The 25328-nt window shown below is 47.8% G+C and overlaps 1 protein-coding gene across 2 annotated transcripts in view; it reads left to right on the forward strand.

The window, feature by feature from the left end:
• The window catches only part of LOC117962449 (histone-lysine N-methyltransferase 2A-like), a 43615-nt gene that overhangs the window by 1632 nt on the left and 16655 nt on the right, over positions 1-25328 (forward strand). For both annotated transcript variants that reach the window (XM_033995867.3, XM_034913140.2), the window contains exons 2-20: positions 10296-10368; positions 10989-14329; positions 15796-15973; positions 16277-16511; positions 16979-17043; positions 17169-17627; positions 17761-17843; positions 18608-18733; positions 19134-19247; positions 19733-19879; positions 20498-20593; positions 20891-21011; positions 21714-21827; positions 22369-22553; positions 22693-22863; positions 23196-23306; positions 23749-23822; positions 24212-24417; positions 25031-25137. In XM_033995867.3, coding sequence (XP_033851758.3) covers positions 10296-10368; positions 10989-14329; positions 15796-15973; positions 16277-16511; positions 16979-17043; positions 17169-17627; positions 17761-17843; positions 18608-18733; positions 19134-19247; positions 19733-19879; positions 20498-20593; positions 20891-21011; positions 21714-21827; positions 22369-22553; positions 22693-22863; positions 23196-23306; positions 23749-23822; positions 24212-24417; positions 25031-25137 — 6006 coding nt within the window. The remainder of the gene's footprint in view (positions 1-10295; positions 10369-10988; positions 14330-15795; positions 15974-16276; positions 16512-16978; positions 17044-17168; positions 17628-17760; positions 17844-18607; positions 18734-19133; positions 19248-19732; positions 19880-20497; positions 20594-20890; positions 21012-21713; positions 21828-22368; positions 22554-22692; positions 22864-23195; positions 23307-23748; positions 23823-24211; positions 24418-25030; positions 25138-25328) is intronic.

The raw sequence follows: 25328 nt of genomic DNA on the forward strand, positions 1-25328 counted from the left end.
GTCATGAAAACAAGACCGGGGGTTGTCTGTCTGTATTGGAAGAATGGTTAAACATGATTCGTTCTTTCTTCTTTTTCATTGTAGAACAGAAAAGTGTTACTGACATTCCACAAGCGCTCCTTGTCTATAAATACCGGTCCTGGGATGTTATTGATACAGAGCTAATTGTCTTTCTACACGCGCACTGCCGTTTCTCTATCTGTCTACCTACATGTCTAATACAGGAGCCAGGCGTATTGTTCTCTATAGAGTTGTCTTGTAATTGCCTGGTGCTGATGTAATCTACTGCACCAGTCAGTCACGTAACTGCCCCTCAGGACTCCTAGTTAGATGCGATTGTTGGAAAGTGTGTGAAGTGTGTTGCTTATGCAGGAAATGCTGGAGGGTCATCATGTTGTTTCTCGCTGAGAAGGACCTCCCCTACAGGGATGTGCTAACGTTATCTTTTCCTTTTTTAATAAAAGAAGCCTCTTGTCAGCGCGGGCTTCAGCAGCTTCCCTTGTTTGCGGTTCACAGAGCCGGCTGCAGAAAGCTGACACACGAGATCCAGATTTAGCCAGCTGTCGCGCCCTGGGGGTGTGGAGAGAGCGCCGAACTGACGGAGATCACCCGTGACTGCCGGTGACTAGAAATCGGACAGTTTAGCTTATGCAAGTAGTGCTTTCACATGCTGTTTTGGCACCCTGTAGTTCTCTTGATTTGGTACTGTGCACTTTGACCTTATATTCTGCCTTGAACTTCCCCAGACAGCATCCCTCTAAATAAATATCCCCACTTGTGTAAACTCACTGATTATTCTCAAAGCGGTATTGTTGCATGGGTTAGGACCCCTGCCAAAGCTGTGAAGAAGCAAAGAGAGAAGTATGGTGTGGTTAGGCTGTCATGAAATACCTGACTGCTGACCAAAACCTGCATCGTGCCAAGAGACAAGATTCTGCAAACCACTTTCATCACCACCACCACCTGCCTGCCAACAAAAAAAGAGGGAGGGAGGGAGGGAGGGAGGAGGCAGACAGCCAGCCAGCCAAATCCCAATGGAATGGGCCGCCAGAGCGTGCAGTGGCAGTGTGATCACAGCACCGTGATGTCATTTTCAGGAGAGGTCTCGCCTAAACCGAATTGTTCCGCTCCAGTGCAGTCACGCTGCAGGGTACAGGCAGCTGCCAAGGGGCAGAGTGTGAGTTTCAGTTTCAGTGTGTGAGACACGCAGGGCAATCAAGGAGCTTTGTCAGACTTGTTATATGCACAAAAGCTTCCTGGTTTCCAGTAAGGATCTTTGTGGTTTTGTTTGGGTTATTTGCTCCCATGCATCTGGACTTTCAACTAGTTTGGGACGGAGGCAGTTTTGTGGCGAGGATTTTGAACTGTTGTCTCCTGGCTCCCAGTCCTTGGCAGTAACCGGATAGGCCACCTCTTGTCTTTGCATCCACACTCCTGACTGTTTGTGCAAGAAGTGAACAGTGTTTTCTGTATTTCCTCGAAGGGGAAAAAGCATGTAGCTATTGCGGTGTCTGAAGGGAGGTATCGTGTTTGAATTCAGGCACACGCTGCCCCGGTCTCTGGTCTGAATCTTTGGACAGCAGCCAGGGCCTATAGAGGTGAAAGATGTGACTGTGGAACCAAGCGTCTTGTACAAGAGCCAGGAAACTATGCAGTTGCTAAGAGGGAAACCAAAACACACACGTCCTGTTGCTATGCAAAAAATATGGAGGCTGTTTTGTTTCGGTGTCTCGTTTCAGTTTGCTGTGAACGTTTTGAAATGATGCTGCTCATAGTGTTGCAGCAGCCTGATGTAGTCCTACTGATAAACAGCCTTGTATAAAGTAAATAGGACTGGGTTCTCTCTCTCTCTCTCTCTCTCTCTCTCTCTCTCGCTTTCTCTCTCTCTCTCTCTCTCTCTCTCTCTCTCTCTCTCTCTCTCTCTCTCTCTCTCTCTCTCTGAGACGTGCTGGAAAGAGAATAAATTAGTCACACGCCTGGTCACAGCTTCATTCTCATTTAGTGAACAGGCAACGGGGCTCGCCTAGCATCTTCTTTTTATTAACAGAGCCGTCGCTGTTCAGAACCTGGGCACCCAGGACAGCTCTTCAATCTCTTTCTTGTAGCTAGTAGACCAGTTTCATTTTTCCAAGCACGCATATGTTTAAAAATGAAGGTAGTTTGAGCCCTTTCATTTGGATGGTAACAGTGAGGTCATGTAATAGAATGAAGAGATTTACAGCTGCAATCTGCAAAGTGACTCAGAGTACGATAACGCAGTTGAACTGCTTTCAGTCTAACTGCATTGTAACAACTTGTTAACCGTTCTACAACCACCTTGGGCAAGACTCTCAAGTCGTTCAACTCCAAGTTACTACTCCTGATGATTGATGATGTTTGAAGTAGTTTGCTGCACTTCATCCTGCAATAGTAGCTGACTGTATGTATGATATTAATGCACTGTTTTGTAGTGCACGTCCTAAAATGCACATGTGTGCTTCTTTACAGTAAGTCTCATGAGGTTTTTGACAAGCTTGTTCAATATTCTGTGGGATCCACAGCATAAGACAAGACATGGTTTCAAATGAAGGACAGAGCTCCTATGGATCAGATGGTGCAACATTTTGCTGATGTCAGTCTAGGTAGAAGACCAGGCATTATGTTAGCACTTATTGTAATTCTCTGCATTTTCATTTATTGACCTGTGCTTGTGTGTTTTCTAGGTGCCTCTTTCAGTTTTAGTGCCTTCGCTGTCGATTCTGGTCATCACAGTGATAAAGAAAGAAAGAGAAGAAAGATGAAAGGAAAAGAGACATAGGAGAGAAGCACAGGGAGACAGAGCACCTTCACAGAGAGAGAAGTGAGACGAGTCAAAGGGTCCCACCTGGCTGAATGTGTTTCTACCTGCACAAGCAGTAGACCCGTAACAGAGGCAGAGAGTAGAGGTGACAGGGGTGTGCAGGTCCCGCGTGTTTCCCGAGCTGCACCTTGCATGTTGTGACTGGTTCTGCTTTCCGTTTGCCAACCGCTCTTGTGGTTTCTGCTTGACTGATCGTTGACGGGGAGGGAATCAGACTCATATCAGGAGTTGGGCAGGGTTGAGCTGAGCAGAGATTATTCTAATTTTGGGTTGCTGATATTAGTCATCCTTACCCCCATCGAAAACTCTGGGGGATTCCTCTGCTTACAAGAGGCTGTCAGGCAGACAAGCAGTGTGTTTCTGTTTTTTGTTAATTTTTTTATCTTTATCTTGGTACCGAAATGAAAAACAAACCTGGTTGAGACAACAAGAGGAGGAAGTGTACAGTTAGGTCCTCGGCAGTTGAACCGTATCATGCCTGAGGTGTGTCTGCTGCCTGTTAACATGAGATCACGTCTGAAGGCTAGCCTTTCCTGTTCGGTGCACAAATATGTCCTGAAGATCCTCCCAGGTTTTAGAGGTATCATAAATAAGAAACTGCTGAAGACCTGGGAGGAGGTCCAGTTTGTTCAGTTGTGTGGTTCAGGGTGCAGGTGGATCAAAGACCAGGGTAAATAAACCCGGCAGCCCTGGTGTAAACCCATTCATGGTATCCTATGGTGGGAGCTAACAAAATAATTCATTACAGCTCAGCCATTTTTAACTTCCATTACCTAAGTCGGTCTCAAGTGTGCTGTTGTGAAAGATACACATTCTAGCAAACATGTGTTATCGTTTTAAAACAAGGTAAGTGGTCGGTTAAAGAAAGCTATTGGGTTCTAGGCCTTGTTCTTGGGTTATGTGTTCGCACCACCTGGGTCTTTTCACCTCAGCAGACCAGGTAAACGATAGTGCCTCCAAGCTGCAGTGTGTGTAGTCTGTTCAGTATCAACTGAACCAAGAAATCTGCAAGGATGTAAAAGAGCAGGGTGTGTTTGAAGTACCTTGGCACTGCAGTTCAGCCTCCTGGCAGTGAGTGGAAATGCAATCCTGTCCATAGTTCAGTGCAGGTGCTGCTTCCTGAGAGTTCTTTCTGTTTTCTTTACTTATGCGATCTACAAGCAGGGGGTTTCCTTCAGAATCATAACACTTTTTTCATTCTAATAAAAAGATTTGAAGTGGTTGTTCTCTTTCTTAGTCATAAGTAGAGACTGTTAAAATGGTGCTTTTATCTGTTTATTTCTTCTTTTTCCTGCACTCTAATAGAAATGTCTGTTCGGTTTCTTGCTCTTTGTACTCAGTAGAGATGTTGTACCTGCTAGTCCAGGCAGCTGTCAGGCAGTCTATAAATAAATCCTTATTAAATAATAAAGCTAGTGCGCTCTGAGCAGTCACACGCGCGTTGATGCTGGGCTGTTGCCCTGTTAGTGCTGAATACAGTAGTCCTGTCTCTCTTCATCTCGTCCTGTCTTAGCTTTAATCTCCCCTTGGAACAATAGTGGCACTGTTCTGCTGTGAGCCAGAATGCAGGTACTGTCATGACATCATCATCCTAGCTTTACATTTTACTGTGGTTCCCCCCCCATGTGTATACTAGGCATTTACCACGCCTATCTTGCATCTTGCCATGGTGTCTTCCCTCATTTTTACAATGACTTACTACAGCTTGCTATGCTTTTACTGTGGTGTACCACAGTGAATTGCTAAAACATTATGTGCTGAACATCTTCACCTTTTGGTCTAGCTGAGTAATGTGCTCCCACACAAATGAAACAGGCTATTTACTATGTCCAGCGGGCAGGTACTGTACAGGCATTGGTTTAGTGCCTGTGAAAGTGTGTGACAGTGCTGAAGACAAGCCTGCTGTATATCCACAGGGCAGAGAGCAGGGGTGGGGTTGGTGCCTTTGAAAGGATGGGCGGAGTGCATCCGAGAAAGCCCACAAGGCAGGAATAACACGGATAGTATTGCCCGGAGTGACAGGTGAAAATAAGACTCCCAGTACATTGTAGGTTGATCACCCCACGCATGACTGACTTTAATTAGACAGCTTTGTAACCTCTCAAAGTTGTGAATTATTAAGCCTGTGGTAGTCCCTGGAGGGGCTCAAGCTGGCATGGAAAAGGATTGCTGCAGTGGTATTCAGAACCTCTCACCCTGGACTGTGCCACATCGCCGGTGTACACGTACTGTACTGTACTGTACCGTACCGCACTCTCAACTGTCAAGCACGGCGGTGGTGTTAAGTACACCAATTTAAGGCTAGAACCTCTCTCAGCATTGAAACACCTATGAACTTAGTTGCCCCGTTTTTATATGCACCATCTAATCCGATTCAAGCTACATATTGGATGAATCCATTCCAAAATCCTGCATGTAAACCACTTTTGAGCTAGAGGCAGTGCGCACTGATTCCTCTGAACCCAGACTGAGTTTGTTGTGTAAAATGATTTGTTTTCCCGTATCAAGAGAATACGAAAGGATCGGTTTTGCGTGTGCGTGTGAACAGAGTAATTGTGCTGTACACGCTCACCAGCAATGAAGGTGACCCTGGTGTGCCTGTCTCCTGAGAGCCTCCTGCAGCGCAGTATTGGTGGTGTTGTGTTCTTGCTCGCGGTTTCAGTACTGCTCTTTCCTTGTAAGCTGTGTGGTTTTCCACAGCAGAGACCACAGATGCAGCAGCAATCTTGAATATGACTTCAGCTGGGTCACTGACAGCCTCCTGCAGCACCCAGAGGGCTCCCCCTCCCCCTGTGGATCAGCGTTTAGAAATCCGCTGCAAAGCCAAAGAAAGGCGTTTCGACGATGAGCTTGATGAGATAATCCTGGTGGGATGTCAAGTGACTCATTCCTGTTTGAAGTGACTCATTGCATTGTCCTGCAGAACCAATGGAAGGCCACACAGCAACCTCTACAGGATGTAGTACAATGGTAGAATTGTAGTGCATGCCATTTGTATATGGAAATATTAAAAAGTTCCCACAATGGGTACCATTTCAGGAAATGAAACTCCCTTTGCATAGCAGTTTGATTAATTCCTGGTTTTACTAGTTTAAGACACACCTGAGCTTGTTACCTGTACACTGTGGCTTATCAGGCTAATTGTAAAACCTGGAATGGGGGAACTGCTATGCACTAGGAGTCTTGCTTCCATCTCTGCATTCTAATAATTGCTCACCATTGCAGCTGCCAGCGTTGTCCTCTGGTACAGTACCACTGCCGGTATAGTGCCACTCTCTGTATTGCCAATGAAGATCATTTGGGAAGAGGGTCTTGTTGTAATTCCATCCCTCTCCAGCTGGTCAATAGGCAGAGGCAGTCCGCTAGAAATGTAGGCAAGACTCCCTGGAACAGGAAGAAACCGATGCATATTCCACAAACCCTGTTTCTCAGGGTCGGTGTGGGGCTAGATGCTGCTTCTGTCTCTTGTGGCCTGTTTGCAAAACAATTTCCCTAGGCAAAACCACACAGGAAGCTCGCTACCAGAGCATCTTGTAGGTACAGTGTAGGTGCCTTTGCAAGTTAGCAGTTTCCCATGCTATTTTAGTGTGTGTATGCAGAAGTGCTTTTATTTACTCTGCAACAGGTGTGCGTTTGAACCCAGACCTGAGAATCTCCTCCCCTGGCAACAGCCTTTGGAAAGTTTTGTAACCGCTACAGTTAAAGGTGCGATAAACAATGCTTTCAAATCCAGTTTTTTGTTTGCCTTATCAGCATTAATAATGATCCCTTTTTTATCATGCAGAGGCGCTTAGGGTTCTCTCGAATGCAAATGTTTCAGACACAGTTCTGTAAATAATCTGCTGCATCCTCCTGTCTTTGCATGTTGTTTGCGTGGTCTGATTGCATTAGAAACACAGTATGAAAGTGGATAGGTTCCAGAGAGCAGCAGTAACTTGATCAATTGCTTATTCTAACTGAATACCTGCATATTCCAAACTGAAGCATAAATGACATCAACATTAACCTTGCAGTCTGTCCCTTACAACACTTCCCAGAGTAAAAGCATAGCAATGTGTAATAAAGCATGGTAAAGTCCACCGTGGTATGATAAGTTTTGCTTTATACCATGTTAAATGCATAAGCATTGAAAAACTGCAGAAGTACCATGCAAATTGACCATGGTAAACTTACATTGGGGTTGTACCAAGATTAATATGTAAAGTTTAGCTTATTTAATCCATCCTCCCAGCTGTCAAAAGTCTTATCTTAGAGTCCAGCGGAGGCTGTCTGCAAACTACATCCGGTAACAAGTGAATCGTTCAGAGCGATAGTCAGCTGTACTGAGGACAGATGGGTCTGGATCAAGTATATAGTATTGCACTCCCAGACAGTTATATATGTACATAGTCAGTGGTAGTCTGATATGTTTTGTAGTTCTGTATAGTATTGTGGCAGACCGACGCAAATGTTTCCCAGTGCAGTTGAGTAAGCCTAATTCAGTGGATGGAATTGGGTTCCGTGCAACACAGGGTTAACAAGCCTGCGTTGTTTTGATTGTACTTGATTCCTGTTCCCTGTCCCTGCCTCCCCACCTCCATCGACACCCCTTTGTGCTCTCCCTCGATACCTTTTTATTTTCCTCTCGCTCTCTCCATCCCTGTTTTCTGAGGCATTATTTCTTTACTCTGATCTACCTTTCCATCCCTAATCTTTAATTCAGCCCTTTCTCTAGTCTAGATTTTCTGTATTCTCCTGTCTGTTCCCACCCCCTGGTTACCTAATGGCATGGTTTTTTTTTTTTGTATTTGTTTAGCTCACAAGCCCTGCCCCCCTTCCTAGCTGCAGCTGCCAATGTCTTTGTTGTGGTGTCTGATTACGAGGTGACCCCCCAACCCGACCCCCCCCTTCCCACCAACAGACGTGTCCCAGATGTCCTGAATTGTTTACATCTTGTAGAGTGCCTCGCGGGCTAGGGGGAGTGGCAAGAGAAAGCGAAGGCTGAGCGCGAGAGAGAGTGTGTGTGCATGCGTGTGTGTGTCAGAGGTGTGCTGCTGCTGCTGTATCCTAAAAGGCAAGGCTATTTATCATCCCGTAGTGCTGTGTGCAAAAACCCCAGAGCTTTCTTTAAAGCTGCAGCGTGCTTTTCTGTTAGAGTCATGTGACTGCTGCTAGGACTGTAGAGTGGAGTGCACCAGTGTCACAGCTGGGAAGAAGTGGACACTGGTGGTTGGAGCTGGGGGACTGGGGGAGAGTCAGTGTGGCCTTGTTAGAGCTAAGGTGATAGGGTTAGTGCTAACTCAAGTTGTCAGTGTCTGGCAGCAGTAGGGTCTTCTTTTTATTCCCCATTCTACCGACCTTGAGAGAGAGAGAGTGACAGGGAAGGGAGTGGCTGCTGCTAATGAAGTGAATCCTGTCTCCAGGTTGCAGGTATCCTTAGCAGCAGCTGTTGCTAGGCTGCGCTGCGTCACTAGGGATATCACAGGACTAATTTATTAAACAACACATTCGGGGGAGTCTGCACTCCTGTGCGGTTTTGTCACCTTTTATTCTAGAAGAAACTTGCTCAAGTCAATGGCAAAGCATTCGACTAGACCTTGAAAAACCTCTTGTTCTGAGATGCCGAGATAGTAACACTTAACATGATGATGATGATAAATAAAAAAACGTTCACACATCAAAAAAAAAAAAAAAAAAGATACCTGTGTCAGCGATCAATGTGTTGCACCTGCAGGATTCTGAACCGCCTGTTAAAATCAGATTAAATGCAACTGATTAAAGGAAGTGACGTTTGTTAAGTCAGACTGGTTTATATCTTGATCTAGAATTTTTTTTTTTTGACAGTCTTGAACTGATAGCTGAGGAATGCACTTTAAAAAAATATGTTATTGTCACCCGCAGCCAATTATTGGGATCTTGCCAGGTAACAGATTGAAAGAGATTCTGTGAGTTTCCAGGTTTTTAAAATCGAATGTCTCACCAGTGCATCGTTAGCATCATTCCCAGTCATCCTATGTTTGTCTGCTTTAGATTAAGAGTTCCTGTGCTGTAGGTCAGTTTGGTGCAAGTGGAGGAGCTCTTCAGTTTCTATCTGCTTGCGTAACCAGGCTCGCTCTGGAGGGCTGACGAGGCTCTGGTGAATGTCATAACTCTTTTAGTCAGTGTGTGGATCTGAGTAAGCCGAGTTGCACAGTTGCATTTCTGGGAAGCCCCTGGCTTGACCTCAAACTGAATCTGTCTGCTTCACCCAATGGCTGCAAGCTCGCTCCACGTGGGAAACCAAACAGCACGCTAGTTTGGAAATGAAGCCAGACTGCAAGTGAGCCGCTAACCCCAGTGAACAGTGACTGCACTAAACTGCTATGGTGTAGTTTCACAGTTCCCTAGCTCCTGAAGGTTTACAGCACAGTAGGTTTTATGTGATGCGTGATCTGAAGGGACCGAGGAAGGCAGCTCAGTCCCGGCTCTTCGAATGCTCCAGACAATCTCAAAGCAAGCCAGCTTTAGGGTTACCTCCGTACACGATCAACAGGACCCAGAACCACTCCGAGTAATTGCAAAGCTATGAAAGCAATTCAAATAGCATGACAGTTTAAGAAACTCAAGATGACACATACTTTCACTAATATCTTTGGTTATGAAGCCTGTTTAATACCTGCCTTTGGGAACGTACCAAGCTTGGTATGTTTAGACGCCACAGTCATGGTATTGTGTTTTTTCCCTTGGAAAACCCCATTGCTAAGGTCAGCGTTCGTTTTCCTGGAACTGTTTTTTTGAAAGTTACGAGGGGGTTGAAACGCTCGTTGATTGGAGAACGTCTGTAGCATGAATCTGTCTCTGTGGGAAACGAGGTTGCCATGGTTATAAGTGAGGACCGGAACTCCACATCCTGCCCTGGATCAACTTCTATCACAATTATAAATCACATATCAGAAACTACTTGACAGTGAAGTATGTTATTTTTTACATGTGAAGAGTACAATCTTCATTTATACTAAGTTAGGGTGTAGGGTTCATTTATAAGTTAATACGCTGTGTGTAGGGTGTCTCGTACTGTATAAGATGTCATTTTGCCAAGCTGCACAGAATTATACAATAAGAGAGACCCTACACGTATTAACTCACAGTAAAATAATCTTCCAAGTGAGCCTTCCAACCAGCAAAACAACATCAGTGAGCTAGAGAAAGAGGTTAAGAGAAGCAAAACTGTCAAACCAGTATAGGCAGGTGAAATCCTGCACAGCCAGATCTGACCCTGTAATAACAGTACTGTTGAAACAGCAGGAACTGGGGTAAAGCAGGGGCTTTCAGGCAGGGCAAACCCGTGTCTGCTCACAGCGCTTTATAAAGGGGCAGTGCGGATCAGATGACTTCCTCACAATCAGCCTGAGGAGTAGTTATTGGGCAAGGCCTCAAAGCTTCTTGACAGCAAGATATCTGAGTCTAATCATTTCTTTTTGCTCCCCCCCACCCGTAGGAAGACGCGTTTGTTGGATTCAGCTCACAACATGAAAACAGAAGAATATATAGCTCAACGAGGCCCTTTGGAGGTACGGTAACGCAGTGAAACAGGAGCGCAGTTATACAGCAGTGTAATTGTGCTGCCATAACAGTGTGTACTGAATCTGGGGTAGGGTTACCATGTGACTCCATGTACACTAGGACAGTTCAACTCACACCCCAGTGCATTCTGGTAAATGTACCTGAGACCGTTAAAATGGACCAGAATGCATTGCGGTGTGAATTGAAAAGCCTGAACTGTCCTAGTGTGCGTGGAGTCACATGGTAATTTCTAATCTGGGGTTGCCTGTAGTTAAAACAGTGCCCCTCTATTTAATTAATTCTAAGACAAAAGCCAGGTTGAGAATTGTAGTTTATCCTTTTGGGTACACGTCGTTTACCATGAAACTCGCAAGCATTGTTGCATTTATATTGTACTTTTGTATTTGTTTCAGCTGTTACACAGATTTTCACATGCAGTATTAAATTATAGTGGTTTATGTATCAAGGTACCATACATTTCAAGTTCAAATTTAAAATACTATGTCGTTGAGGATTTGAGTTTACTTTTTAAACATGTTAAAGCCTTAGATAAAAGGTTAGCCCAGTATTCTATGTCCCTGAACTCTCCTTATCTGCTTCACATAGTTCCTCTATTTTTTCCCCGCAGTCAAACCACGGCAGGAGCGAAAACCTAGGGGTCGGCCTCCAAGGGCCCTTACTGCACACGGGACCACGTCTGCCTTGGACTCCCCTACCTCTCCGGCCAGCCCTCCAGAGGCCCCTGAGAAGCAAAAGAGAGCCCCAGGCAGGCCCCCAGCTTCAGGGGAAAGGAAGCGAGGGAGGCCCCCTGGCACTGGGGGGCCTAGGGGGAGCCAGTATCACCACACCCAGCCAGGGCCACAGGACCAGAGGGAGACGACTCAAGAACAGCAGGGCAACGAGAGGGACAAGAAAGCAGCTGTGAAAAGGACACCCCTGGGGTGTGTGCAGCAGCAGTACGGTGTAGGCAGAATCCCCAAGATTGCAAGGATACCCAAAATCAAGCGGCTGAGTGCAGTCAAGCTCGCCCCGCTCAAGTCACGACTCAAAGTGATCGGGAGGAAGGGGGCACCGGTCCCTGCTGTCCCGCGAAGGAGGCGGGGACGCCCCCCGTCTGCAGAACGTCTCAAAGCCGAGGCTGCTGCTGCCTCCCAGCCAGCCGCCCTCTATGAGACCGAGCCTCGGAAGCAGAAGATCCATCAGGTTCGACGGGAGAGAGACCCCCAGCTCAGGGCAGCAGAATTAGAAGCCTTGCAACCTCACTCCCTGGCCACCTCCCCCACCAGGACAGGTTTAGGAAAAGAGGTGGGGGTGCGCCAGAGCCCAAGGAAAGTAAAGCAGGTGCGCATCGTGCCTGCTCCCAAGCGGACGGACACCACTATCGCCAAGCAGCTGCTGCAGCGCGCCAAGAAGGGGGCTCAGAAGGGCGCGCAGAAGAAGAAAATGATGGAAAAGGAAGCTGGGGGCGGCAGCGTGGTGGGCAGCGGCTTGGAGGGAGGCATCAGAAGGAAGAGGACTCAGCTCAAGTTCGTCATGCCCGTGGTGAGCACCATCTCCTCGCGCATCATCAAGACCCCCAAGCGCTTCATCGAGGACGAGGCCAGCTTTGTCTCCCCACCTCCCCACCTGAAAGTCGCCCGACTGGAAGCTGCTGCAGTGGCCTCTTCTTCTTTGGCTTCACCTCCTTCAGCGCCTCCTGTTGCTGCTGCTCCTTCTGTTTCTGTCTGTGCTGCTTCTGCCAGCACCCCACAACCACAACCTCCTCCTCCTCCTGCTCCTGCTCACAGCACAAACCTGGCAGGCCTCAACAGCGGCTGCAACAACGGCACCAGCAACGGACGATTCAGCAGCAGCGCGGCTTCTTGCGGCTCCAGCGAGAAATCCAGCGCCGTTTCCCAGCACTCCTCCCAACTCTCGTCCGGGGAGTCCTCGCGGTCCAGCAGCCCCAGCCTGGACACCTCCACAGACTCCCAGGCCTCCGAAGGCACCCAGGGCCTCTCTGAAGAGCCTGACCGGTCCCCGTCCTCGCAGGGCGAGAGGGAAGCAGAGCTGCTTCATGCCTCCAGGCCGTCCTCCCCTCCTTCTGAACCGGAGCAGGTGGCGGTGGTGGAGAGAGGCAGGAGAGGTCGCAGGTTCCAGGGGGCTGGTAGGGGTCGGGCGGGCGTCAACAGTGGCGGGGCTAAGAAAATCATAGCCGGGGCTACGCTGCTGTCCTCCCACCCAGCCTCATCGACTGCCTCCTCCTCGTCCTCCCCACCCCCTCTTCTGACCCCCCCACCGCAGTCCAGCCAGCCAGCCTCTTCCACGGAGCACCACTCCCCCCACCCGCACTGGATCCTGCCTCCCGGGATCTCCCCTTTCCTGCCCGCCTCCGCTGTGGTTTCCCCCCTGCAGGAGCAGCGCAAGTCCATCCTGCGGGAGCCCACCTTCCGCTGGACCTCCCTCAAACACTCCCGCGCAGAGGCTCAGTGCTTCTCCTCCGCGAAGTACGCCAAGGAAGGACTCATCCGCAAACCCATCTTCGACAATTTCCGGCCCCCTCCCCTGACCCCCGAAGACGTTGGTCTGGTGCCCCCTAATGCCGGTGGAGCAGTCGCAGGATTTTCCACTCCCAGTGGCGGTGGCACGGCAGCAGCGGCTAACCGTCTCTTCTCGCCTCTCCATCACCAGCCCCACCATCCCTCCTCGCACTTCGAAACACAGCCCCACAAGCGTAGCCCTCTACTCCGCGCCCCCCGCTTCACCCCCAGCGAGGCCCACTCCCGGATCTTTGAGTCCGTCACCCTCCCTTCCCCTCAGTCCTCAACCACGGGGGGCCAGGCCTCTTCTTCCTCCCCTCTCCAGTCCTCTGCCCTCTCCTCTTCCTCGTCCTCGGCCAGTCGCACACAGCGCCGCAGGAGACGGCGTTCTTTCATCCCACTGCGACTGCAGCCCAGGTCTCCGTCTCACTCCATGAGGACCCGAAGCAGCCGGTCTGGGGAGCAGGGTGGCAATGTGACCCCCGAGCTCTCTCCCGTGGCGCCGCACTTATCCACCGGCGCCACGGGCTCCACCACCCATTCAAATTCTCTGCCAGGGGTTGCTGCCAGCCCTTTGGCAGCCAGTGCCTTAACTCCAGCCACTTTCAGCTTCTCTCCGGGCTCCATGGGTCTTACAAGCGAGGGACCGGCTGATTCATACCAGACAGGCAGCAGTAGGAGGCAAGCTGGGGGTCTGGGAAAAGGGGCAGCTGCAGGGGAGTCATTCTCTTCTGGAGTAGGGGTAGGAGGTAGTTCTTCCACTTCCCCGCTTTTCCCTCTCTTCACCTCCAGCCCTCCCCAATCGACAGAGAGAGGAGGGACAGGGAAGAGCAGCAAGGAGCGGAGAAGCTCAGGGTCCAGGGAGCTGTCAGCTAAGGAGAAAGACAGCCCGAGAGAGACAGAGAGGGCGCGGGATCGAGAGAAAGAGAACAAGTTGGGGAGTCGTAAAGAGAGGGAGCGGAAAGGCAGGGGGAGCGTTGGAGGGGACTCCCAGGGCGCCCTCTTCTCCCTCGAGGGCAAAGAGAGCGAGGAAATGGGGGCCTCCCCTTCGCCGGTCTCCAAAAAGACGTCCGGACGGAAGAAATCGGTTTCAGTGGAACCCCCCACTGAGGCACCCTCTTCTCTGGGGTCACCTGAAGGGGGAGTCCCCAAGAGCCGGCTGTCCAAGAAGGGCAAGTCCTCAGAAAAGGGCCAGGATTCGGAGACGGGGGAGAAGGAGAAGGAGAAGAGCCATCAGCAGACCCTCTCTGTGGCCCGGCAGAGCCCCCAGCCCCCTGCACCCTCTCACAAGCAGCCCCCTGCCCCCTCCCTCGGCTCCATGCTGGCGCAGGTGGAGAAGCAGCAGGTGGCCGACAGGAGGGTGGCTAACCTGCTAAAGAAGGCCAAAGCCCAGCTGTACAAGATTGAGAAGAGCAAGTCCCTGAAGACTTCCGACCAGCCCAAAACACAGGTGACCCAGGAAGGACTTCATTCTTAACCTTTTAAAGTGCAGTTATACCACCGCCAATGTGAAAGAATGGTTTAGAAAAGAATGGGGTGCTTTTTTAAAAATCTAAACCCGCTCTCTAACAACTGGGGGAAAAAAATGGTGAAATGCAAGCTTGATTTTAATAATCAAAACAGGCTTTCAAAAAACAGCCCTTACCCAAACATTCCTTAAATAGTTATTTCAAGTTGTGTGAGTAGGTGCGCCATAATACAGTGTGTTTATATATTTATGCCTTTTTAAAAGTGATCCTCTTACTGGTTTTTGAACTGGATGATCTACTTCTCGATGTGTGTTCGAATAGACCTCCCTTAACTCTACACACTGCGTATGCAGGGCCAGGAATGGTAGCAGTGCAGGACAGATACTTCACTTAAAACAACAAAACAGCACGACTAATGTAATGCACTACCATGTATGGCCATGTCCATTTACATTTTCTTTTCAGTATTAAACACCTGAAGGTGTTCAAGTAGCTGTCCTAGTGCAGTCATTCTGTCAAGTTACTTGAGTTCAGGGTTCTTTGAAACACATGCATATTCATAACTGAAGATGCTCAAGAGCCAGTCGAACAGTTGAAAGGCAGGTTAAAGTGTCATGATACATAACTAAAAGTAGATCTCACTGTAATTGCACTGATGGATTGCCTTGTTCACTAGGTTTTGTTCTAATCTAAAATAACATGTCGGTTTGCTTTTCTTGTCCCAGCTTGGCATGTCTTCGCATGAATGACTATGAGTCAATGCGAGAAGTTTTTTGATTGCTAAAACCAGTACAGAAACTCGCTAACATAGCCCTGAAACTGAAAACAGCCGATACACAGAAAATGAAGTGTAGAGATGTACAAGGTCTCTGAATGACTGGACAGTCTGCTGTTGCCTGTACAGAGAGAAACAGAATGACGAGGGAGAGCGTTTATGGAAATAAGACTCCCATTGTATAGAAGTTCGGTCCATTCCTGGTTTTTTACTGGGAGTTTTAATAAGACACACCTGAGCTTGTTACCTACACACACTATGGCTAATCAAGCTTGTATTAATACCTGGAATGGATCAAACTGCTATACAATAGGAGTTTGTGGAAGAGAGTGTGCAGGTTTGTTATATCAAAGATGGTGTTTTTTAACCCTCATCAATAATCTCGCAAGATTCAAAAGATCCCACATTAAACTTGAAAGACAGCGTTCACTATCCAGTCTTTTTGAGTTATTAAACGTTTATGGATTAATTTTGAAAACATTCAAAATGATTGTTTGAGTGTGCATGTTTGAGTGCATGGGCACGTGTTGTTGTGACTGACTTGCATGTGTATGGTAGAGTGGGTGTGTGCAGAGTGTTTCTGTGCATGTATGCTTGTGTGTGTATTTGTGTGTGCGTGCGTGTCTTTGCGTTTCTTTTTCCGGGTGACTGACTCTGGTTTTCTCGACACAGGGGCAGGAGAGCGACTCCTCCGAGGCCTCGGTCCGGGGGCCCCGCATCAAACACGTGTGCCGAAGAGCGGCTGTGGCCCTGGGCCGCAACCGAGCCGTGTTCCCCGACGACATGCCCACCCTCAGTGCCTTGCCGTGGGAGGAGAGAGAGAAGATCCTGTCTTCCATGGGAAATGATGGTAAGCACTCGCACACACTCCACGTGGAAACCCATTCCAGCGATACTAGCGATTCTAACACGACCGCTGACACTGAGGTCCAGCAACGAGTTTACTTGTCAAAGGCACAACAAGAAAGACTTTAGCAAATGAGATACTGTACGTACAGCTCCCAGAATACAATCGGTTCCAGTATTTTCTAAGACAGTGCCATGTAGTACATAAAGAATAGTCTTTGTTACTGTAACTCTAGCACAGTCAGGGTTGGTTGCATTGTAAAGCTTGTGCCCGTGTCTGATCTGAGAATGTTTGTTTTTCCTCCAGACAAGTCCTCGGTAGCCGGCTCGGAGGAAGCAGAGACCCCCGCCCCCCCGGTGAAGCCCATCAAGCCCGTGACCCGCCACAAGACCCCCCAGGAGCCCCCCGTGAAGAAGGGTCGCCGGTCGCGGCGCTGCGGACAGTGCCCAGGCTGTCAGGTGCCGGATGACTGTGGGGTCTGCACCAACTGCCTGGACAAGCCCAAATTCGGGGGGCGTAACATCAAGAAGCAGTGCTGCAAGTGCGTGCTCCTGCCTGTCTGCCTGTCTGTGTGTCTGTCTGTATGCCTGTGTGTGTCTGACTGCAGATCTGTGGGACTATCTCGCCATCTACAGTATCTGACCATCTGTCGCTTTCTATCTATCTCTCTCTCTGTCCACATTATCTTTTTATCCACATCATGTATCATCTTTTTATCCATTCCATCTGTCCAATCTGTCAATTTATTTATTACGTTTAAAGCTCTCAGTTGCTGGACCTAAATATCTTTTTTTGTGCCAGTCGAATCCAGTTTGCAAAAACTGATGTTTTAAGCAGGTCTAGCTGAACCGTACCTATTTAGGAATAAATGTTTTAGTTTTTTAGCAGTTTTAGCCTATTGTGGTGTCAGTGTGAGCCTTTTATTGGAAGTGTCCTGTGCAATAGATTGTGATTCTGCATAGGCTCTCGCCCAGTAATGCACTGGTTTCCATCTCTGTACTCCCACAGGGTGAGGAAGTGTCAGAACCTGCAGTGGATGCCTTCGAAAGCGTACCTTCAGAAGCAAGCGAAAGGTAGGGGGACAGAAACAGGACAAGACCTGCGATTTTGTTGTTTTCACCGTTAGTGGGCAGTACCCACAGTTTATCAGTTAAATATTAACATGTTTTTTTTCTCGGCCACTTTTGTTTTTCTTAAGCGGCGAAGAAGGAGAAGAAGAAAACAACCAAAGTGCAAGAAAAAAAGGAGACTGCCCATTCCGCAAAGAGTCACTCCTCAGAGACCAATCAGAAGCTGGCCACGCCCTCGGGAGGCTCTGCAAGGGAGGAGCCTGCACGCAAGAAGAGCGAAACCCCGCCCTCAAAACCCAGCGTAGAAAAACAGCAGCACAGCCCCCAGTGGGACAGGCCCCCACCTCCCAGCACTGCCCTCCCACAGGACCCCAAGCAGCCAACAGCGCCTCCTACTGCCGCCTCCAGGAAAGAGCGCAAACAGCCACTGCTGCACACCCCTTCCCCTGCCCACCCCAATGGAGCCCCCCAACAGCAGACACAGAGCCCCGGGCCCTCAAAAAAGGAGGGGGCCATTCGAACACCCCCTAGCGAGCCCAAAAAGAAGCTACAACAAGCATCCGCCAGCACCCCGGCTACAGAGACAGGTAAACAAAGCAACTGGATGTCTGCTGATCTAGCTGCCTCCATAAGAACAAAACGCTGTCAGTCATTGTAACCAGCAGTCTGTGCTTCCTGTGTTACTTGTGCAGCGGTGTTGACTGTCCTGTTTGTTTTCAGGGTCAGAGCCAAAGCAGCAGCAGCAGCAGAAGAAACAGGCACCCCGATCCACCGTCCCCCCGAAACAGAAACCCAAAGAGAAGGTAACCCCCACAGACTCACTGCGGGCCGGCTTCGCGAAAGCTTTCACCCCGCTTTCTTTCCAGTCGCTTCCTGAGGTATTGCCTGCCAACCTGGGGGAAGAATAATCGTTCACACGCTTCAGAGTACTGCTGCGGGCGAGGCTGGTTCCCATTGGAGCGGAGGGACCAGGGTGTGGTTTCAACTGAGGGACTGCTGGGATTGAATCTATCTTTCTCAGATTTTAAAATCTTTTTAAACTCCTTGGCTTGTCGTTTTAAAGCCCCCAGGTGGACCAGAGATAAAGGCAATGCTGTTGGTTGTGTTAAGTTTGGTGGAGGGGTGGGTATGTTTAATAGAACAGGAAATCTCTGGTATGACAGCAGTCCCTCAGCTAAAACCACACGCTCGGCACTCCCCTGGGGCGTCGCATGACACACAAAGGTCCTTTCCTGTGATGAGAACTAGACCCAACCGTACTGCTCCTGCTGTGCGTTTAGCCATTCACTAAGCTAAAGACATCAGCCACGGACGCTGTTCACTGTTTGCTTTGCTGTTGGTAGAGGGATTTAGTTTAGTATATTCTGCTTACTAAATGGGAAGCAAACGTCGAAACGTTTGTCATTGGGTTTATTGAGTTACTTGAAGCATTTTAAAGTTTTTTAAACATTTAGTGGAAGCCCCAGCATGTTTGCAGACCCCTGTATTCCCCATCCAGCCCCAACATATTTCCAAGGTCTGCTAGGGTCTCCCCCGGGTCTCACTCCTGCTTGTGCGCTTGTTGCAGGAGAAGCTGCTTCCCAGCAGAGCGGAGAGCAGTACTTTAAACTTGCTGAGCACTCCCTCGAATGGAGGCAACACCAGGCAGAAGCTGCCTTCCGACGGAGTGCATCGAATCAGAGTGGATTTTAAGGTAGGGATCGAGGCAGGAGGAGCACGGAGTACCTGGTTTATAAATGAATACATAGATATTTTATACACACAGAAAACTGAATTTGAAACTACTTCCTCGGAAATATGAATGGAGGTTCAATGCAAAATACATTTGTCGGTTAAAAAACACTGTTAAGGAATGGTCTAACATGCAGTGCATCTTATCCTGTGTAGAGATATCATCCTGTGCATACGGCTCTAAAGTAAAAATGTTCACTAGAAGTTCACGAGTGGAATCTTTGATAATACATTGTGTTTAGGGTGTCTCTTACACAGAAGTGATTTTGCACATGATATAATATTTAAAGCAGAGCTGCATGTACCCTGTTGAATGCTGACGAGCTGCAGGGCAGTGCTGACTTGTCTGTGCGTGTCTGCAGGAGGACTGCGATGTGGAGAATGTGTGGGAGATGGGCGGGCTCAGCATCCTCACTTCAGTGCCAATCACTCCCAGGGTAGTCTGCTTGCTGTGTGCCAGCAGCGGGCACGTGGAGGTAAGAGGGAGAGGGAGTGGGTTCTAGATTAATGGGGCAAACAGCAGGCAACCTAAATAACAGCCTCTTTAAATTGCAAAGGATAGCACGTATATCGTGTGTCACCCTTTGTATTGGACTTGTGATGTCAGTAACGGAGGGGGGGGGTCGCTAAATCTTCAGCTGGATTAATATGGCTTTACATCAACGGTTGTTCAGGTCAATAATATAGCAGTAGATTTTCAGTAGATTTCTTTTCATGCTGTTCTATTCCACAGTTGGATACAAATTGATTGATCGTCAGCCTCCAAATCCTTACTGTAATAAGTCTGTGCAGTGAATGCTGAAGCGGGGGTCGGCCGCGTTCGGCTTGAATTCATATGCACTGTAGTATTAAATGAATATAGTCTGTACTGGTCTTTCGTTTAGGGGAAACGAAGCAGAAATCCCCTGTGCGGGCTGTACTGAAAGCTTCTTCCCCTCTCCCTCGCTCTTCTTCTCCTCAGTTTGTGTACTGCCAGGTGTGCTGTGAGCCCTTCCACCTGTTCTGCTTGGAGGAGAGTGAGCGCCCCCTGGAGGAGCAGTGGGAGAACTGGTGCTGCCGACGCTGCAAGTTCTGCCACGTGTGCGGGCGGCTGCATCAAGCAACGAAAGTAAGAGAATTCCCAGATTCAGCATCTCGAATGAGACTTAAACAAGCTGCTTGAAATGTGTTCGGCTCAGATAACAGAATTTATAAATGTATAAATGGCTGGACCGGAAAAAGATTGTGCAGGATTGTACAGTGTGCTGGATTACAGACGTACTGCGAAATCTAACGCTGTACCTGAAAAATACATACTAATAAAGGAATCAAATAATATTTAAACACTGTTCGGAACCCAAAAATCATGCTGAGTTCTAGAGAATGCTGCTTTGTAGAGAGGCTGGATTGGACAGGTTTTACTGTAACACACATTCTGCTGTACAGAAGAGAGCACAGTTTATTTTACCCCTGAGCTTAATTTTTTTTTAAATTGTAATATGGTACGAATTATACTTTTTGTGCTCCTTGTTAATTCAGAATTTAAGCGTTACAGGGATATTGGTTTAAAATGACGATCTCAAATTACATTGTCCACCCCTTCAAAATGTAATGTACAGACCCTTGGGCTTGCCGTAAATGCACTATTTTTCATGGAATGGGCCAGCAGTTTCAGCAGGCAAAATTTCCCTGCATCAGAAAACCAGTGCTGATAAACACCATGTGTGTGCGTCTGTCTCCCCTGCAGCAGTTACTGGAGTGTAACAAGTGCCGGAACAGCTACCATCCTGAGTGCCTGGGTCCCAACTACCCGACCAGACCCACCAAGAAGAAGAAAGTCTGGGCAAGTTCTCCTTGTTTTACCTCCTTGTCTCCTCTAGCTGTTTTATACTATGGTAACATTGATCACGTGATCCTCGCTATCTGAGACGATCACGGCTCAGCATTTCGTACACAAAAGGGCATTTTGTCGGAAACACAGGACAAACCAGACGGGACCTCTATATTTCGAGACCCCAAGATAGTTTAAAGGCGATACCAATGAATATCTGGGTAGTTTGTTAATCCATTGCTTCTTGCCCTCTCAGCTCCTTGCTGTAATGAGTTTGTAACAAGTCCCCCTCCTGTCTGTGTCTCTCAGATCTGCACCAAGTGTGTTCACTGCAAGAGCTGTGGAGCCACAACCCCTGGCAAGAGCTGGGACGCACAGTGGTCACATGACTTCTCCCTGTGTCACGACTGTGCCAAACTCTTCGCTAAAGGTGAGCGAGGGGTCACAAAATGTTGTGATTCATTTATTTAATTTTGAATGCTGAAAAACCACAATATAACAATTAACTATTGTATATCAACAGATTAATGCACATTTAAATAAATAAATAAATAAATAACTGTTTTCAGTACAGATAATTTGCATTCCATTTCGTTAGGGACTGTATAGAGCTGCTCAAACTAATCATTTCATTGTTCGGATCAAGCTGTCCACAGGTGAGGGTCCATTGGTGTTGATAGGGCTAAGTGAAACAAGTGAAGAAACAGCTGCTCAGGTTTGTGTGGATTGCAGCTGTTTCTTCACTTGGAATGGTAAATTAGCCCACTCAACACCAATGACCTTCACCTGATTTCTGCAGGGATCTCAAGCCATATAATTGAATAATCGATCCGTGCAGCACTATTAACTACTGTGTTATGGTTACAATTTCTCTACATCAATCATATTAGCACGAAACATAATGTTAACTAAACAACACCAGAATTATTTTCTTTACATTCATTGTTTCCCTAGATCGGGAAAAGTCATTAATGTCATTCCAAAAAATACATATAATTATAACGTTTAAGCTTTGCTCTGTCGGGTCAAAAAGACGCAAAGAACAACCTTATAAATGAGGTGGTTGTTGGTTACGTCTCCCAGATTATATCAGGCTCTGAATCGCATCCCCGTTGGGGTCTCTGTGTTGCAGGTAATTTCTGCCCCCTGTGTGATAAGTGCTACGATGATGATGACTACGAGAGTAAGATGATGCAGTGTGGGAAGTGCGATCGCTGGGTTCACTCCAAGTGTGAGAACCTCACAGGTCAGTACCTCCCTCCCTCTCTCCCCGCCCCGCTGGCTCTGTCGCTGCACACAACTGAGCTTCTCTTGGGCATACCAGCTTCCTCAAGATCCTTCTCATCTTTTTTGTAGATGGTTTAGTTTTCCAGACTTTCACTTCCAGCCAGCACTGTAGATTCACTCCCTCTGCGCAGCCCGTATTAGGATCCCACGTGGCTCCACTGAAAGTCCTAAAGTGCTCCTAAGGGAGTTTAAAGTTGCAGGTCAGATCCTTTTATGGGCTGCACAGGAAGTGAACGCAGTGAGGTGGCGACGGCACTAGTGAACTTCCATCAGAATCAAAATGGAAAATGAAACGTCGACAGAAGGATGCTGAAAGACTTGCAAGGGCGTTGTTCTGCCAATAACATGGATAATATGTTTCTTCTTACCTCGTCTTAATTTGTTACAAACTTTAAGAAAGTTTAACAATAACCTCTTTTTCTTTAGAAGTCCTGTTGAGTTTCACCTGTGAATGTTCTCGTAGTTAAGCCTTACTTTGCTCTCTGTCCTCTCTGCTCCAGACGAGATGTACGAGATCCTTTCAAACTTGCCAGAGAACATCGCCTACACCTGCATCAACTGCACTGACCAGCACCCCGCGGAGTGGAGGACCGCCCTGGGGAAAGAGCTGCAGGGGTCAGTGCGACTTGTCCTGACAGCCCTGCTTAACTCCCGGACCACCACGCACCTGCTGCGTTACAGACAGGTGAGCCAGGCACATGCACTGCACACCTGGTCCAATAGAGACATCTGTGACCCCCATGTAACCTCTTTTTCTTACCCTGATCTTTTTTGTGAAATCCCCTTGACCTCTCCGTGTGACATTTCTGTGCCCTCCTTTGCAGGCGGTGAAGCCCCCGGAGCTGAACCCCGAGACGGAGGAGAGCATCCCCTCACGCAGCTCCCCCGAGGGCCCGGACCCCCCCGTGCTCACCGAGGTGTCCCCCCAGCACGAGGCACCCCTGGACCTGGAGGGGGTCAAGAGGAAGATGGAGCAGGGTGGATACACGTCTGTGGTGAGTACATGCAATCCCAGAGGCCCTACGTAACATACATCTTCCACCAGAGAGATGAACCAACGCCAGTGTCTGTGTTGCGTCGAGTGTGTTCTCATGTGGAAGAAACCAATTTGCAGGTGAACTAAGTGCGCAATGTTGGCCGATCTTTCACGTGATCTCAAATAATTGTGATACGCTGAACTGTAAGGAAAGTAGTCCTCGATTCACGATCAGTTTCCATTTAGACCATAGCCATAATGGAAATTCCTCTCTTGTTTAAACTGATGACGAGGCTTCCCTGTAAATGAGATATAAATAAATGCGTGTGAATCTGTGTGTCGTGGTTGCAGCTGGAGTTCAGCGATGACATTGTGAAGATCATCCAGGCAGCTATGAACACGGACGGGGGGCAGCCAGAGAACAAGAAAGCAAACAGCATGGTGAAGTCCTTCTTCATTCGGGTGAGTGACAGCACTGCAGACAGCAATACGGGACACTCTCCACTATATAAAGAAATAGACATAATATAAATGACAAATGTTTTGACTAGAAGTCTTTTTTTCAGTAAACATTTGAAGACCTTGAATAAGGCTTCTTGTCAAAACGGTTGAAAACAAGTCTTAGTTTTAGTATTTTTTTTTTAATTAATTTTATCACTATTTAGTTTTACAGTTATGGATTAGACTCAGCTATCCACTCACTGTACTTTGTTGCCATAGTGGTGTTTTTTAGATAGATCAGGTTGCAGTGAAATATGCTTTTACTACAGGAAGACACGACATGTGTTTGAACAATGCAGAATCAATTATGATGTTGCGGCCCCTGGTGAAATTGAGTTGGACAGCCTTGTTTGGTGACCTGTTCTTTCCTAACCCACGGACTCCTGTCTTTATTATTTGGCAGCAAATGGAGAGAGTGTTCCCCTGGTTCAATGTGAAGGAGTCCAGGTTTTGGGAACCAAACAAAGTTTCCACAAAGTAAGTCATGACCTGCGATCCAGATCACCAGGGACACTGACAGCATCATTTCCCTGCTCTCCTCCGTTCATGCATGTGAATGCTAGCCTGTGCAGTTCCATCTAGCTGAGTGGTTCTTTGAGCAGCTGATAGTCACACGTTGCTTCCCTGCTGTAATTAAACAAGAATCGGTGTGTTTAATTGGTCTGAGAATCCAGTTTGTTTTAAATATAGTAATGAAAGTAACATCGAATGCATGATGAATAGTATGTTTTAGGAGACTATATTGTTTTTGGTTGGTAATATGCATTTAATTGTATATTACTTGAACACTTGCATGTCCAATATCCTGTGTGAATGCACCGCTGACGGGCAGTGCCCTGCCTCGCCGTCTCCCTGTCTCTCTGCAGCAGTGGTCTTCTCCCAAACGCAGTGCTGCCACCCTCGCTGGATCACAACTACGCGCAATGGCAGGAGCGCGAGGACATCAACCGAGCGGAGCAGCCCCCGCTCATGAAGAAGATCATCCCGGCGCCCAGAGCAAAGGGGCCGGGGGACCCAGACTCCCCCACACCCCCTCCCCCGCCCCCAGCCCCAGCCCCGCCCCCCACACACGGTAAGAGAGAGACTGAAGATTGAATAGAAACTCATTTCAGCATTCAAGGTATTGAAAAAGACTCTTCATACTCCATCGGTTACAATTAGTGTTACAATTATCCTGCAGTAATTACAATTATAATTACACTAATTGGGGCAGCAGTGTGGAGTAGTGGTTAGGGCTCTGGACTCTTGACCGGAGGGTCGTGGGTTCAATCCCTGGTCAGGGACACTGCTGCTGTACCCTTGAGCAAGGTACTTTACCTAGATTGCTCCAGTAAAAACCCAACTGTATAAATGGGTAATTGTATGTAAAAATAATGTGATATCTTGTAACAATTGTAAGTCTCCCTGGATAAGGGCGTCTGCTAAGAAATACATTATAATAATAATAATAATAATACACTAAAAAGTAACATAAACAACTTCACACATTAACATGTTTCCAAATTTATTTATTTTTTCAAACAAATATAAGAGTAATGATCGAATGACAAATAAATGCGTAATCGATACATTATATGGTAACATTACGATTATAATTACGCCGCTGCACCGAGGTTCAGTGAGCTCCGAATTGCACAGTTACAATTGGAATTGACTCCAGGCCTGTCTTGGCGTGTCCCCTGCAGGTTCTGATCACAGTCGAGAGGACAGTCCCGAGCTGATCCCTCCCCCGGACGTGGGTGATAATCGGCAGTGCGTGCTCTGTCTGAAGTACGGGGACGACAGCACCAACGTAAGTCCATGAGCAAGGGTGCAGCGATACCCTAATCTCACCATACGCTGCGCTCCTGCCTGCAGTGATACCCAGCACGGAGACTCACTGGTCCAGATCGCTTTCTAATCCCAGCAGCTCCCTGGATACGATTAGTAGAGAAGCAATGATGAAGCCGTTCATTGATTATTGATCACCATGGCTTTTACTTG

Source organism: Acipenser ruthenus, chromosome 39 (assembly GCF_902713425.1).
Source record: "Acipenser ruthenus chromosome 39, fAciRut3.2 maternal haplotype, whole genome shotgun sequence".
In the NCBI taxonomy this organism is placed as follows: domain Eukaryota; kingdom Metazoa; phylum Chordata; class Actinopteri; order Acipenseriformes; family Acipenseridae; genus Acipenser; species Acipenser ruthenus.